Genomic DNA, 15,992 nt, shown 5'->3' on the forward strand with positions numbered 1-15,992 from the left:
TTAAAACAAAACTGATTTATTTAACAGATATCCAGAATATTAAACTCCAGCCCAGTTATAGGGCTTATTAACATCAGGAGAAACAAACCCCAACTGTCAGAATGAACATGGTTCAGTCCTGGATGTGATTAACAGCAGAATCCAACCCCTGTAATCACTTTTGAACTCCCTGGTGTCTCAGTACGTGTGATGACTGAGTGAATCCCTTCCCACACATGGAATCATAGAATCATAGAAAGCTACAGCACAGAAGGAAGCCATTCGGCCCATCGTGTCTGTGCCGGTCGAAAAAGAGCTATCCAGCTTAATCCCACTTTCCAGGGCTTGGTCCGTAGCCCTGTAGGTTACGGCACTTCAAATGCACATCCATGCACTTTTGAAATGAGTTGAGGTTTTCTGCCTCGACCACCCTTTCAGACAGTGAGTTCCAGACCCCGACCACCCTGTCCGCTTCTGTGTATCCTCGAACTTTATCACTGCTATCCGGAGGTCGAGGAGACAACCATTCGCTCCTCTATGACATAAATCGTGAATTATACCCTGACCCCGACGAGCCCAGAAACAAGAACGTGTCCTTAAATTAAAGTGTGACAGACACATCCTATGAGAGGTCTGTCTGTGCGATGAAATGGTGTTTTTGAACAGTCATTCTGATATCGGTTTCCTCCTCAAACCTCAACAAATACCAATTCCAAAGTGTGACTTTGTCGCTGAATTCCACAAATGAGGTAAAAATAATAAATTACACAAAACACTGCTGGGAGTTGAACCCAGGATCGCCTGTTTACAAGACAAATGCTTTAACCAACTAAACCACAGCACCAATTCACAGCACCTGTTCCCCACCTCGTCTCACTAATATCGATCAGCGACACGTTACTGTCTGTTCGAGGCACAGACCGTTTTATCTTTGTCTGTTTCCCTTGTCCGTTTACCTGTGCATCCTGATACTGCCTGCATTTCTCGCTGTGTTTATCTTTGTGTATCCATCAGTGTGTTGATACACGGATGATTAAGTGTGCTTGTGTTTGTTACATTAAATAAATTCGGGGTTCAGACAATTCGGGGTTCAGACAATTCTCGCTCTGACATTGGAGAACTATTGAGTCATAGAGTTACACAGCACGGATAGAGGCCCTTCGGCCCATCATTGAGCCGAACTTTACAGCAAAGTGTTGTTTATTGTGGTGCTGAAACGAAAAAACCGAAGAGGTCCAAAAAGGGAAAAGGAGCAAAAACTTGTGAGGGAAAATAACGACAACAATCAAGGTATTTACAGGTATATTAAGAGAAAGAAGGGTGACTAAGAGTAATGTGGGACCCTTAAAGACAGATGGAGGTGATATTGTAATTGAAAATCAGGAAATGGCAGAGTTGCTAAATATTTACTTTGCATCGGTCTTCATAGAAAAGGATGAGGCGAACATAGCAGAGACACGAGGAAAACTGTAAATAAATCAAGGGGATTCAGTGTAAATAAAATAATGGCAGTGGAGAAAATAATGAGATTAAAGATTGTCAAATCTCCAGGACCTGATGTTTACCATCCCAGGGGAATAAGAGGAATAGGTAAGGAACTTGTACATGCTTACTCATGATCGATCAAAACTCTCTTGATTCAGGAATTGTTGCTTTAATTGAAACATTGTCAATGTCACTCCATTATTTCGGATGGGTCGGAGAGATAAAGTTGGAAATTCTAGGCCTATCAGTCTGACGCCTGTTGTGGGGAAGTTACCAGTATCCGTTATTGGGGAAAGAATGACTGAGCACTTGGATAAATATGGAGTAATCAGAGAGAGCCAGCATGGATTTGTAAAGGGGAAGTCACGTCTAACAAAGCTCGTTGAACTTTTTGAAGATGTAACTAACGTGCTCGATAATGGAGTGTCTCTGGGTGTTAGATGGACATTGACTTCCAAAGGCATCCAATAAGGGACCACATAAGAGACTGTCAACAAAAATTAGAGTGCGTGGAATTTAAGGCAACCTATTGAAATGGGTCGGGAGTTGGTTAGAAGGTGGGAGGCAGAGGCCCGGGATAATAAGGGATGTACTCAAATTGGCCGGATGTGATTAGTTCTGGGGCATCAGCTTTTTCCGATATGTATAAATGACGGAGATGAAGGAATAGAGAGCCGAACACTCACGTTTGTCGCTGACATCGAGTTAGGAGGCGCAGTGAGTAGTGTAGATGGGAGCATAAAGTTACAAAGGGAAATTGATAGATTCAGTGAGTTGGTAAAACTGTGTCAGATGGAGCTTACATAGAATTACATCGAATGTACATCACAGAAACAGGCAATTCGGCCCAACTAGACTATACCGGTGTTTATGCTGCAGACGAGCCTCCTCCAACCCCTCTTCATCTAACCCTATGAGCAAACTCTAATATTCCCTTCTCCTCTATGTGCTTATCCAGCTTCCCCGTAAATGCATCCATTCTATTCGCCTTAACTACTCCTTGTGGTGGTGAGTTGAACAGTCTAACGACTCTCTGGGGAAGTCTGTTTCTCTTGAATGCCAGATTGGATACATTAGTGACTGGATTATATTCATGGCCCCAATGTTTTGGAGTCCCCACTCCCACAAGAGCGAACGCCTTGTCTATGCCTCACCTATAAAGCCCTCACATAATCTTAAAGCCCGATATCAGGTCACCCTCAGCCTCCTCTTTTCTATACAGAAGAGCCCCAGCCTGTTCAAACTTTCAATATGGGGAAGTATCGGGTCATCTACTTTGGACGGAAGCAATATTGATCAGAGTATTTTCTAAATGTTGAGAAGCTCGGAACTATGGAGGAGCAGAGAGATTTAGGGATCGAAGTACAGAAATCACAAAAAGCCAGTGGACTGCTGAAAAAATAATTTTAAAGTCTAATGTGATGTTGGCCTTTATCTCAAGGGAGCTGGAATTCAAAGACATGGAAATATGTTCCAGATAGAAAGCTCTGGTGAGACCCCATTTAAAGTATTGCATTCAGTTCTGGGCACACCCCTCAGGAAAGACATATTGGCCGTGGAGGGGATGCAGCGCAGTTTCACCAGAATGATGCCGGGGCTAAAATGGTTACATTATGAGGGCAAGTTGCGTGGACAAGGTTTGTATTTCCTCGTGTACAGAGGATTAAGTGGTGATGTAATTCAGGTGTTGAAGGTGATTCAATGATCCAATGGTGGGTGTGTGAGTTGGTGCTGAATCGGTCCCTTTCAGTGAAGAGAGGGTCAGCGGGCGCCTGACAGACACGGCTCGGAACGGGACTCGCTTCTCTCCGGCGGCAGCGGCTGGTTCAGAGAGATCTCTCTGTCTGCTGCTGTTACTCCGCCTCCCGCACTCTGGGAGAACCGCGGAGCTCGGTCCTCATTTTTCTCTTATGGATCCGGCTCCATCCGTTTACTGTTGACGGGAGTGCGTCTGATACCAAGTCAGTCAGAAGCGGGTGCAAATCACAACATCGGCACAGGCCCAAGGACTGGGGACTGGTTTGATATTGGGTCCTTTTTAAGGGACCGGCTGTAGAATGTTTGTATAATAATAATGATCAGAATTAACTTTGATACAATGAAGTTTTTTTCAGTTATTTCCCATTTCCACCCTCACCAGTTTTATACAGTAACAGGTAACAATGTTTGAGGGATGTGATGTCCAGTGTTGGTGGAATCAGTGTAATTTAACTTGATACATTGAAGAATCTCTTGTCTATCCCAGGCTCTTACCTTAGGTTTAGACCCTCACCTGGTTTAAAATTGGTCACTCACTGATATAAATAAACCAGTAACAACCCCGAAACCTCAGCGGGGATATTTGTTCCGATACTTAGTGACGGTCCCAATTTCCACTGAAATTCTCAATCAGCAAATCCCAGAGGCTGTTTCGGGTTTGACAAACTGTGAAACAGATTGTTTTAAAAGCCGGAAAGAGGGAAAAACTGGTGGTTGATCTGAAGTTTTATACATCATCTCTTTCTGTTTCAGATTTACAATTTCTCTTTGTGTGTTACTGACAGGAGAGGCTATAACGGAGCCCAGTGACTGGGTAACGAGCTGCACTGAGTCATTGGCCTGTGTTACAGACCGGCTCGTTGGACCTGCTCATTTCGTGAACTCGCTGGTGTCTCAGCACGTGTGATGACTGAGTGAATCCCTTCCCACACACGGAGCAGGTGAACAGTCTCTCAACCAATGGGCATGCGTTGATGTGTCAGCAGTTCATTTCGACTTTTAAAGCTCTTCTCACAGTCACTGCATGAAAAGGTCACTCAATAGTGTCAACAAGTTAATGTTTCAGAAGGTGGGATGATCGAGTGAATCTCTTCCCACACACGGAGCAGGTGAACAGTCTCTCCCCAGTGTGAGTGCGTCAATGTCTCAGTCGTTCGTTTCTGATTTTAAATCTCTTCCCACAGTCAGAACATTTAAAGGTCTCTCAGTGTGAACGCGCTGGTGTTTCAGCAGGGTCGATGACTGAGTGAATCTCTTCCCACACACTGAGCAGGTGAACGGCCTCTCCCCAGTGTGAACTCGCTGGTGTGTCAGCAGGGTCGATGACTGAGCGAATCCCTTCCCACACACTGAGCAGGTGAACGGCCTCTCCCCAGTGTGAACTCGCTGGTGTTTCAGCAGGGTGGATGACCAAGTGAATCCCTTCCCACACACTGAGCAGGTGAACGGCCTCTCCCCAGTGTGAACTCGCTGGTGTGTCAGCAGGGTCGATGACTGAGTGAATCCCTTCCCACACACTGAGCAGGGGAACGGCCTCTCCCCAGTGTGAACTCGCTGGTGTGTCAGCAGGGTCGATGACTGAGCGAATCCCTTCCCACACACGGAGCAGGTGAACGGCCTCTCCCCAGTGTGAACTTGCTGGTGTGACAGAAAGTGTGATGACAGAGCGAATCCCTTCCCACACACGGAGCAGGTGAACGGCCTCTCCCCAGTGCGAGCACGATGGTGTCTCAGCAGTTCAATTTTGCTTTTAAACCTCTTCTCACAGTCAGAACATTTAAAAGGTCTCTCATCAGTGTGAAGTCGCTGGTGTGTCAGCAGGTTTGATGACTGAGTGAATCCCTTCCCACACACGGAGCAGGTGAACGGCCTCTCCCCAGTGTGAACTCGCTGGTGTGTCAGCAGGGCGGATGACTGAGTGAATCCCTTCCCACACACGGAGCAGGTGAACGGCCTCTCCCCAGTGTGGGTACGTTGGTGTGTCAGCAGATTCCTTTTGCATTTAAACCTCATCTCACAGTCAGAACATTTAATAGGTCTCTCCCCAGTGTGAACTCGCTGGTGTGTCAGGAGGCTGGATGACTGAGCGAATCCCTTCCCACACACGGAGCAGGTGAACGGCCTCTCCCCAGTGTGACGGCGTCGATGAGTTTCCAGCTCTGAAGGGTAATTGAATCCCTTCCCACAGTCCCCACATTTCCACGGTTTCTCCGTGGTCCGGGTGTCCTTGTGTCTCTCCAGGTTGGACGATCAGTTGAAACCTCGTCCACACACAGAACACGTGTACGGTTTCTCCCCACTGTGGACGGTGCGGTGTTTTTTCTGGCTGTGTAACTGGTTAAAGCTCTTTCCACAGTCAGTGCACTGGAACACTCTCATTCGGGTGTGTGTGTCTCGGTGCTTTTCCACTCACACTGATGTTTGAAATCTTCTCCCACAGATAGAACAGACAAACATTTCTCCTTCCACATTCAAAGGCCGATGATATTCAGGTCCTGATGAATCGAGTGACTCTGTCAGATCTTGACGTGATCTTTGGTTTGAGTTTCCCTCTGCAAATCCTCCCCTGTAAAAGAAGTTTATGAAAGTTATCACTGAAATTACAAGATAGAAATTCAGATCAGATAGCTCTACTTTCTATGGAACATTATTTCCTCTCTCATTACTCAAAGCTGTAAATCCCCGTCCCACACACTCTCCCTCCTCCCTGTGCTGAAATCCAAACCCATCGCATCATCTTTCAGTGGCCCGAAACCATGAGTGAAAGTGTGAGAGAGTGTGAATGTGAGAGAGTGAGTGTGAGAGAGTGTGAGTACAGCAGGCAGAACAGTAATTGAACAGTGGGAGGTCTTCAAGGAGGAGTTGGTTTGGGTACAGAGTGGACAGATTCCCACGAGGAGGAAAGAAATGGCATCCAAAGCTCGAGCTCCCTGGATGACTGAAGATATGGAGATCACCATTTCTCCTTCATTTACAGACGCTCCCTGACCGATCTCCATTTCTCCTTCATTTACAGACGCTCCCTGACCGATCACCATTTCTCCTTCATTTACAGACGCTCCCCGACCGATCACCATTTCCCTTCATTTACAGACGCTCCCTGACCGATCCCCATTTCCCCTTCATTTCCCGGCGGGTAGTGAGGGGGGGATAATGTTCACTGTTTTATATTCGGGTCTGGGGCCGCACTCGGGGTTTGTAAAGCCTGAGCCTGGGCCTGAGCCCGGACCCGGGCCCCGGGGTTTATTGAGCCTCTTGCTCCGATCCTCTGACCTGCACCGAACGCGCTCCTCCCGCAGCCTCGACTGGCCGCGCATGCTCAGGACACACTGACCGATAATGAGTCACTACTGCGCCTGCGTGCTGGGCTCCACTGATTGAGATAGGGCACAATCTGTATCGTGCTGCATGCTGGGTGATGCAGCCGCCATTGATGATCTTAATATCAGGCCGAAAAACAAAGACATTGGAAACAGGGAGAGCGCGTTTGGACCAAAGAAAATAAAATAAACTGAAACCCCAGCTCTTTGTGCCATTTAAACCGGCACAAACACACTGCGTCGAAGCTCCCCCACTTTGGAGAAATCCAGAAAATATTTTTTACGGTAACCTTTATTCATTTCGTTTTATTAAATGTTGCAACTGACGGGTTCAATTAATGTAAGGAATCTTACAACACCAGTTATAGTCCAACAATTTTATTTTAAAATCACAAGCTTTCGGAGATGATCCCCTTCGTCAGGTGAATGAGTGAAAGGTTCTCAAATCGCATATCTTCTATTGGGCTGGGACACCATCACACCAATCAAAAGGTGTCGTTGGTGTTCAGACAGATGAGCCACGGTGAACAGCACGTCCCAGTACACTGGAGAACAGCGTCCACGACACCACACAACCCTGCCACGCAACCTCTGCAAGACACGCCAGATCATCGACACGGAGACCACCATCACACGAGAGGACACCACCCACCAGGTACATGGTTCATACTCCTGTGACTCGGCCAACGTTGTCTACCTCATACGTTGCAGGAAAGGATGCCCCGGAGCATGGTACATTGGCGAGACCATGCAGACACTGCGACAACGGATGAACGGACACCGCGCAACAATCGCCAGACAGGAGGGTTCCCTCCCAGTCGGGGAACACTTTAGCAGTCAAGGACATTCAGCCTCCGATCTTCGAGTAAGCGTTCTCCAAGGCGGCCTTCGAGACACACGACGACGCAAAATCGTCGAGCTGAAATTGATAGCCAAGTTCCGCACCCATGAGGACGGCCTCAACCGGGATCTTGGGTTCATGTCACGCTACACGTAACCCCACCAGCAAGGGGGAAAAAAAGTTATCTGTTTTTAATAATCTCTCTCTCTCTCTGCCTTTCGGGTCTCTTTCTCTCTGTCTGTGTAATTTGACACAATGTGTATTCAGTATACTGGGACCTACTGTTTTCCGTGGTGAACCTGTCTGAACACCAACGACACCTTTGATTGGTGTGATGGTGTCCCAGCCTAATACAAGATATGCGATTTGAGAACCTTTCACTCACTCACCTGGCGAAGGAGATAATCTCCGAAAGCTTGTGATTTTAAAATAAAATTGTTGGACTATAACTGGTGTTGTAAGATTCCTTACATTTGTCCAGTTTCCTGGGTCAGCGGCCATTAGTCACGGTGGGCCCCTGATGGAAATTCCACCGGCGAGCAGCAGCCCAGCGGCCCCCGGGAAATTTGTAATAACTTTCAAAAGGGAACAGGACAAATATTTGAAGGGGAGAAATTTGCAGGACCGCGGGGAAAGAGGGACTAATTGGACAGCTCTTTCAAAGAGCCAGCACAGGCACGATGGGCTGAACGGCCTCCTCCTGTGCTGTAAGATCCTATGAGGTTCAAGGTGCAGCATCGACAGGGTGGAGCGGCTGTCACCAGCTCTGCCTGATGACCATCAGGTGAAGTCCAACACAGTGAAGGAAATGCAGCCCCCAGTGCACTCTCCCTCCCTGCAGCATTCCTCCAGGAATCCACTCGACACTGTGCAGCATCACACCGGCAAATGAGTTGGAGAGGAACTTCTACAAACGTTAGATTTTTCCCAAAGAAGTTCGGACGTTTGTCTCTCTCTCTCTCTCCTGGGGAGCGACGGGGCCGGGTGGAATTAATCCCAGTACCTTCCGAAAACAATCAATCAATCATCGAAAGCTCAGGGCAGCGAACACTATTGGTCCCACCTCCTGATCCAGGGCATGTCTGAGGATACTGATTGTTTCCAGGACTCCCTCAGACTGGTCTGAAACACCGACCGTGGGCCAATTACTGACTGCAATGCTACGAATTAAAACACAACCTGCAGTTGAAACATTCAAAGCACCCCATTTAATATAAAGAGACATTATTGTAAATTAACCCCACCCACTGAACACTCTCCAGGCACAGACACACACACACGGGCCAGCGTTTTACACACACACACACATCGTCGTTACTCAATGAGCTTCTTGGCTTTGAAGAAGCGTCGCAGGTAGAAGACCTGCCAGGTGGCCAGGCCGACGAGGCAGCACATGGAGAAGATGCTGAAATACAGGACACGAGCACTGGTGGACTCTGCACGGAGGGAGAGAGAGAGAGAGGGGCTCATCAAACAGGTTGGAGGAGTGGATTCAATCTGCACTAAGATCACTTCACTGAAGGCAGCCCTCCCTCTTCCTTTCACCTTGCTGCCCCGAGCACCGTTTCCCTGCTCCTGGGTCACTGCTGCTCCAAGTCTGCCCTTTGGTCGATGCCTGGGGTCACTCCCTCCCCCGAACCCCCATCCTGGATCCTCTCTCGCGAAACAGCTCAGGTGAGAGCAGGGACATGGCAGGCCTTTCATGGGAGCGTCACTCTGTCCACAACTGACACCCTGTCCCTTCCTAACAGGTCAATCCCACCACCGAGAATCTTACAGCACAGGAGGCCTCTCGGCCCATCGTGCCTGTGTTGGCTCTTTGAAAGAGCTGTCCCATTAGTCCCACTCCCCTGCCCTTTCCCCATAGCCCTGCAAATGTTTCCTTTCAGTGTTTATCCAATTCCCTTTTGAAAGTAATTATTAAATCTGCTTCCACCGCCCTTTCAGGCAGCTCATTCCAGATCATAACTCGCTGCGTACAAATAAAACCCTCATCGCCATCTGGTTCTTTTGCCAATTACCTTAAATCTGTGTCCTCTGGTTACCGACCCTTCTGCCACTGGAAATAGTTTCTCCTTATTTAATCTATTAAAACTCTTCATAATTTTGAACACCTCTATTAAATCTCCCCGTAACCTTCTCTGCTCTAAAGAGAACAATCCCAGTTTCTCCACATAACTGAAATCCCTCATCCCTGGTACCATTCTAGTAAATCTCCTCTGCACCCTCTCCAAGGCCATGACATCCTTCCTAAAGTGTGGTGCCCAGAATTGGACACAATACTCCAGCTGAGGCCGAACCAGTGTTTTCGAAAGGTTCAGTATAACTTCCTTGCTTTCGTAATCTATGCCTCTATTAATAAAGCCCAGGATCCTGTATGCTTTTTTTTTAACAGCCTTCTCAATTTGCCACCTTCAAAGATTTGTGTCTGTGCACTCCCCAGGTCTCTCTGTTCCTGCATTCCCTTTAAAATTGTACCATTTAGTTTATATTGCCTCTCCTCATTCTTCCGACCAAAATGTATCACTTCTCTGGGTTAAATTTCATCTGCCATGTCTGCCCATTCCACCAGTCTATGTCCTCCTGAAGTCTGTTACTATCCTCCACATTGTTTACTACATTTCTGAGTTTCGTATCATCTGCAAAGTTTGAAATACCCTGAATACCCAAGTGCAAGTCATTAATATATATCAAAAAGAGCAGTGGTCCTAATACTGACCCCTGGGGAACACCACTGTATATTTCCCTCCAGTCTGAAAAACAACCGTTCATCACTACTCTCTGCTCTCTGTCCTTTAGCCAATTTTGTAACCATGCAGCCACTGTCCCTTTAATCCCAGGGGCTTCAAATGATCCCTTCTGTCTCTGGATCCCGTTTATACCGTCCTTCCCCAAAAACTTATTCCACAACTCTGCCCTCTGGTGTCGAAAGGTCCCAGCCCTCTGACTCCAACTCCCTGGTTTAGATGAGTGGAGGCCTCCAGCCCATGGAGCACCCCATCTAACGGCCCATGAAAGGACTCTGTGTTTTCCCTCCGCTACCCGACTGAGAGCCTCCCCTCCGGGTGTTCCATCCTGCCCACACTCGCCCCAGTTTGTACACACGTTCCCTTATCCTGCAGTCAAACTTGGAATGAAAATATGCAGAATCTTATCTGCCTCTACAAGGCCCCCTTGTCAGAAGGTCGTGGGTTCGAGCCCCACTCCAGAGACTCGAGCACCTAATCCAGGCCGACACTCCCAGTGCAGTACTGAGGGAGTGCCGCACTGTCTGAGGTGCCGTCTTTCCGATGAGACGTTAAACTGAGTCCCTGCCTGCCCCTCTCAGGTGGACGTAAAAGATCCCACGGACACGAATGGGAGAAGAGCAGAATTCTCCCCTGGGTGTTCTGGCCAATATTTATCCCTCAACCAACGCCACTAAAACACAGATTATCTGGTCATTATCACAACGCTGTTTGTGGGATCTTGCTGTGTGCAAATTGGCTGCCCGTTCCCTAAATTGCAACAGTGACTACACTTCAAAATAGTACATTACTGGCTATAAAGTGATCTGGGACGTCTCGAGGTCGTGGAAGGGGCGAAATAAATGTACGTTTTTTAAAAAAAACGAAGTCCCTTTGACACTGGGGATCAGTCCTGCAGTCCTTTTAACCCCTGGCCCCTGGTACCCAAGCCCTAGACCACCCCTCTTTACTCCGAGGGCGAGTGGAGGGCAGTTGGGGCAAGGGATGCTTTGCCACAAAGTGCCTGAAGCAGAGCCCACTGCATCTTTCACAGGACGACTGGATAACCGTATGAAGCTGAGGCTCGTGCTATGGGGGAGAGAAGGGGAGAGGGGCTTATGTCCCGGGAGGTGGAGGGAGCGAAAACCCACAAACTTCTGACTCGGAGGGGTGAGTGACGCTGACCGAGGAACGAGACAGGGTCCCCGAGACCGGAAGCAGTAAGTGGAGAAGGGGCGGGTGTTGCAGACTGAAGCCTGTGCTGGGTGCTCCTACCATTGGTGTCTCTCATCTCTTCCTCTCGCTGCTTCATGTCGGCAAAGTCATTGACGATCGACTCTGACAGATCCTCCAATCGTCGCAGCTCCACCTCAAGTGGCTTCAGCTTCTCCGCCTTGGCGATCTGGGCAGGGAGAGAGAGAGAGAGAGAGACGGTCTGTAAGATCGGACAAAGATGTAGTAAATCCATTGTTGACTTGAGAGACCCACACTACAGAAAGGATATTGAAGCACTGGAGGCGAGGGGAGGAGATGTAGAGAGGGACGAGGTTCTTAACACTCCCAATCTTGTTTCTTGATATCACGTGGAGTGAATCAAATTGGCTGAAGACTGGCTTCTGTGATGGTGGGGATGTCGGGAGGAGGCCGAGATGGATCATCCACTCAGCACTTCTGGCTGAAGATGGTTGCAAACGCTTCAGCCTTGTTTTTGCACTCACGTGCTGGACTCCGCCATCATTGAGGATGGGGATGTTTACAGAGCCTCCTCTTTCCGTTAGTTGTTTAATTGTCCACCACCATTCACGACTGGATGTGGCAGGACGACAGAGCTTTGATCTGATCCGTTGGTTGTGGAATTGCTTAGCTCTGTCTATAGCATGTTGCTTCTGCTGTTTACCATGCATGTAGTCCTGTGTTGTAGCTTCACCAGGTTGGCACCTCAGATACGTCTGGTGGTGCTCCTGGCATGCTCTTCTACACTCCTCATTGAACCAGGGTTGATCCCCTCGCTTGTTGGTAATGGTGGAGTGAGGAAAATGTCGGGCCATGAGGTTACAGATTGTGCTGGAATACAATTCTGCTGCTGCTGATGGCCCACAGCGCCTCATGGATGCCCAGTTTTGAGCTGCGAGATCTGTTCTGAATCTATCCCATTTAGCACGGTGGTAGTGCCACACAACACTTTGGATGGTGTCCTCAGTGCGAAGACGGGACTTCGTCTCCACGAGGACTGTGCGGTGGTCACTCCGACCAATACTGTCATGGACAGATGCATCTGTGACAGGTAGATTGGTGAGGGCAAAGTCAAGTAGGTTTTTCCCTCGTGTTGGTTTGCTCATCACCTGCCGCAGGCCCAGTCTGGCAGCTATGTTGCGAACAGTCCTTTTATACTTGTTTTAACTGTCTGATTCACTTGTTTTATTCCTTATGCTATCTGCACTTGTGAAGAGAACTCTTATTTGGGCAACAGACCTACTGGACCACATCTAGAATATACTGTGTGCAGTTTTGGTCTCCTTATTTAAGGAAGGACATAATTGCTTTGGAGGCGGTTCAGAGAAGGTTCACTCGACTGATTCCTGGGATGAGGGGGTTATCTTATGAGGAAAGGTTGGACAAGTTGGGCCTGGACAGGCTGGAGTTTAGAAGAATGAGAGGTGATCTTATTGAAAATATAAGATCGTGAGGAGACTAGAAGGGGTAGATGCTGAGAGGATGTTTCCCCTTGTGGGAGAGACGAGAACTGGGGGACCACAGTTTAAAAATAAATGGTCTCCCATTTAAGACGGAGATGAGGAAAAACTTTTTCTCTCAGAGGGTCGTGAGTCTGTGGAACTCCCTTCCCCAGAGAGCGGTGGAGGCCGGGTCAGTGAATATTTTTAAGGCTGAGTTAGATAGATTCCTGATTAACATGGGAGTCAAAGGTTATAGCAGGTCGATGGGAAAGTAGGGTTGAGGTCATAATGAGATCAGCCATGATCTTATCAAATGGCAGAGGGGCCGAATGGCCTACTCCTGCTCTTAATTCGTAGGTTCTGATGCTGTTTTTCTCACTTCTTAAAAATATCACACTTGTTTTTCATCACTGCTGTATTATTTTTTAATCAGTTATTTTATTATTTCCTGTATTTTTTTGATGAACCTGAAGTATTTATATTACCCGTGACACTATTTGTGACCTGGACTTTGTTCTCATCCCTTTTTCTTATCAGTGAGCTATTTTCACTTTTATTATTATTTCTGCCCGAGCCCTCCCCGTACCCCAGGACCCCCCCCTCGGACTCACTCACCCGGGGGCAGGCGGCTCTCGAAGCAGATCTCAAACATGTCGTAGTCGTCAGTGGTGAAGGCGAATTTGCCCTTAGCCGCCTCCTCCTTAGAGTACAGGATGTGGCCGGAGGAGTCCGTCACCTGGGGGAGGGGAAACAGAGAGGTTACACCCTGGCTCCAGCCCGGAACTGTCCCCCACAGCTCCCTCCCCACACCACCCTCCCAATGGTGGAAAGGTACAAAAAGATCATTAAAAAGGCTAATGGAACGTTGGCCTTTATCTCGAGGGCTGGAATACAAAGAGGTGGAAGTTATATTACAGCTGGACAGAGCTCTGGTCAGACCCCATCTGGAGACACTGCGTCCAGTTCTGGGCACCGTCCCCTCAGGAAGGATATATCGGCCTCGGAGGGGGTGCAGTGCAGATTCACCAGAATGATACCGGGGCTAAAAGGGTTAAATTACGAGGACAGTTTGCAGAGACGAGTCTTGTATTCCCTCGAGTGTCGAAGATTAAGGGGTGATCGAATCGAGGGGTTTAAGATGATTAAAGGATTTGATGGGGTCGATAGAGAGAAACTATTTCCTCTGGTGGGGGGAGTCCAGAACAAGGGGGAATAATCTTAAAATTAGAGCCCGGCCGTTCAGGGGTGATGTCAGGAAGCATTTCTTCACACAAAGGGGAGTGGGAATCTGGAACTCTCTCCCCCGGAAAAGGGGGAGGCCGGGGGTCAATTGAAAATTTCAAAACTGAGATTGATGGATTTTTGTTGGGTGAGGGGATTAAAGGGAATGGAACCAAGGGGGGAAATGGAGTTAAATACAAATCAGACATGGTCGGACTGAATGGGGGACATGGTCGGACTGAATGGGGAACATGGTCGGACTGAATGGGGGGACAAGGTCAAGGTCAAGCTCCAGCTCCCTCCCCCCCCCCTCTCCCCCCCCCCCTCCCCCCCCCCCTCCCCCCCCCCCCCCCTCTCTCTCCCCCCTTGAGGTGGGGGCGGGCGGCCGGCTGTTCGCTCAGCTCGGACTCTCCGCTCACCAGCCTGTCCTTGTGGATCTCCTCCCGCAGACACTTCCTGGCGTTGGACGGCAGCTGGAAGGAGATGGCGCCGGCGGCCAGCAGCTGGTTCAGGGCGGCGAGGGGCAGGAGCAGGGCGGGGGGAGGAGGTGAGGGCCTGAGGCCGGGGACTGGGAGTCGGGGAGGGGCCTGAGGCCGGGGACTGGAAGTCGGGGAGGGGCCTGAGGCCGGGGAGGGGCCTGAGGCCGGGGACTGGGAGTCGGGGAGGGGCCTGAGGCCGGGGACTGGGAGTCGGGGAGGGGCCTGAGGCCGGGGACTGGGAGTCGGGGAGGGGCCTGAGGCCGGGGACTGGGAGTCGGGGAGGGGCCTGAGGCCGGGGACTGGGAGTCGGGGAGGGGCCTGAGGCCGGGGACTGGGAGTCGGGGAGGGGCCTGAGGCCGGGGACTGGGAGTCGGGGAGGGCCTGAGGCCGGGGACTGGGAGTCGGGGAGGGCCTGAGGCCGGGGACTGGGAGTCGGGGAGGGGCCTGAGGCCGGGGACTGGGAGTCGGGGAGGGGCCTGAGGCCGGGGACTGGGAGTCGGGGAGGGGCCTGAGGCCGGGGACTGGGAGTCGGGGCGGGCCTGAGGCCGGGGACTGGGAGTCGGGGAGGGGCCTGAGGCCGGGGACTGGGAGTCGGGGAGGGCCTGAGGCCGGGGACTGGGAGTCGGGGAGGGGCCTGAGGCCGGGGACTGGGAGTCGGGGAGGGGCCTGAGGCCGGGGACTGGGAGTCGGGGAGGGGCCTGAGGCCGGGGACTGGGAGTCGGGCCTGAGGCCGCTCTCGGGTCGCTCGGTTCCTGCGCGGTTTCCAGGGGCAACGGATTCCGGGCCCAGGCCCAGCGACCGTTACTATGGGCGGCCTGGTATTATGGGATGGAGGGAGAGGCCTGTCCCCAACTTTAGTTCTTTCAATGTGGACGCCGGGCAGGGTGGGATGTGTCGGAGGTCCCCGGGGTGTTTGGGTCACGAGGGAAGAGGGGGAGACAGGCTGAGGGTGGGGGGGACTCGGTTTGGGGTGAGGGAAGAGGGGGAGACAGGCTGAGGGTGGGGGGGACTCGGTTTGGAGTGAGGGAAGAGGGGGAGACAGGCTGAGGGTGGGGGGGACTCGGTTTGGGGTGAGGGAAGAGGGGGAGACAGGCTGAGGGTGGGGGGGACTCGGTTTGGGGTGAGGGAAGAGGGGGAGACAGGCTGAGGGTGGGGGGGACTCGGTTTGGGGTGAGGGAAGAGGGGGAGACAGGCTGAGGGTGGGGGGGACTCGGTTTGGGGTGAGGGAAGAGGGGGAGACAGGCTGAGGGTGGGGGGGACTCGGTTTGGGGTGAGGGAAGAGGGGGAGACAGGCTGAGGGTGGGGGGACTCGGTTTGGGGTGAGGGAAGAGGGGGAGACAGGCTGAGGGTGGGGGGGACTCGGTTTGGGGTGAGGGAAGAGGGGGAGACAGGCTGAGGGTGGGGGGGACTCGGTTTGGAGTGAGGGAAGAGGGGGAGACAGGCTGAGGGTGGGGGGGACTCGGTTTGGGGTGAGGGAAGAGGGGGAGACAGGCTGAGGGTGGGGGGGA

At 50.8% G+C, this 15,992-nt stretch overlaps 1 protein-coding gene across 1 annotated transcript; it reads right to left on the reverse strand.

Moving 5' to 3' along the window:
• LOC137307562 (zinc finger protein 551-like) lies at nucleotides 1-15,402 on the reverse strand. Its single transcript, XM_067976870.1, has 4 exons — nucleotides 14,425-15,402; nucleotides 13,400-13,520; nucleotides 11,385-11,511; nucleotides 1-5,788 (listed from the first exon to the last, which is right to left on the reverse strand). Exon 4 carries the CDS (start codon nucleotides 5,233-5,235, stop codon nucleotides 4,369-4,371), a length of 867 nt encoding a protein of 288 aa, XP_067832971.1. The 5' UTR covers nucleotides 5,236-5,788; nucleotides 11,385-11,511; nucleotides 13,400-13,520; nucleotides 14,425-15,402; the 3' UTR covers nucleotides 1-4,368.
• Nucleotides 15,403-15,992: the final 590 nt, after the last annotated feature.

This window comes from Heptranchias perlo, unplaced genomic scaffold (assembly GCF_035084215.1).
Source record: "Heptranchias perlo isolate sHepPer1 unplaced genomic scaffold, sHepPer1.hap1 HAP1_SCAFFOLD_1045, whole genome shotgun sequence".
Taxonomy (NCBI): Eukaryota; Metazoa; Chordata; class Chondrichthyes; order Hexanchiformes; family Hexanchidae; genus Heptranchias; species Heptranchias perlo.

Bases quoted from the DNA above. Each gene is read 5' to 3' on its own strand.
- LOC137307562 (XM_067976870.1), bottom strand. From the start codon at position 5,235: ATGAGGTTTAAATGCAAAAGGAATCTGCTGACACACCAACGTACCCAC.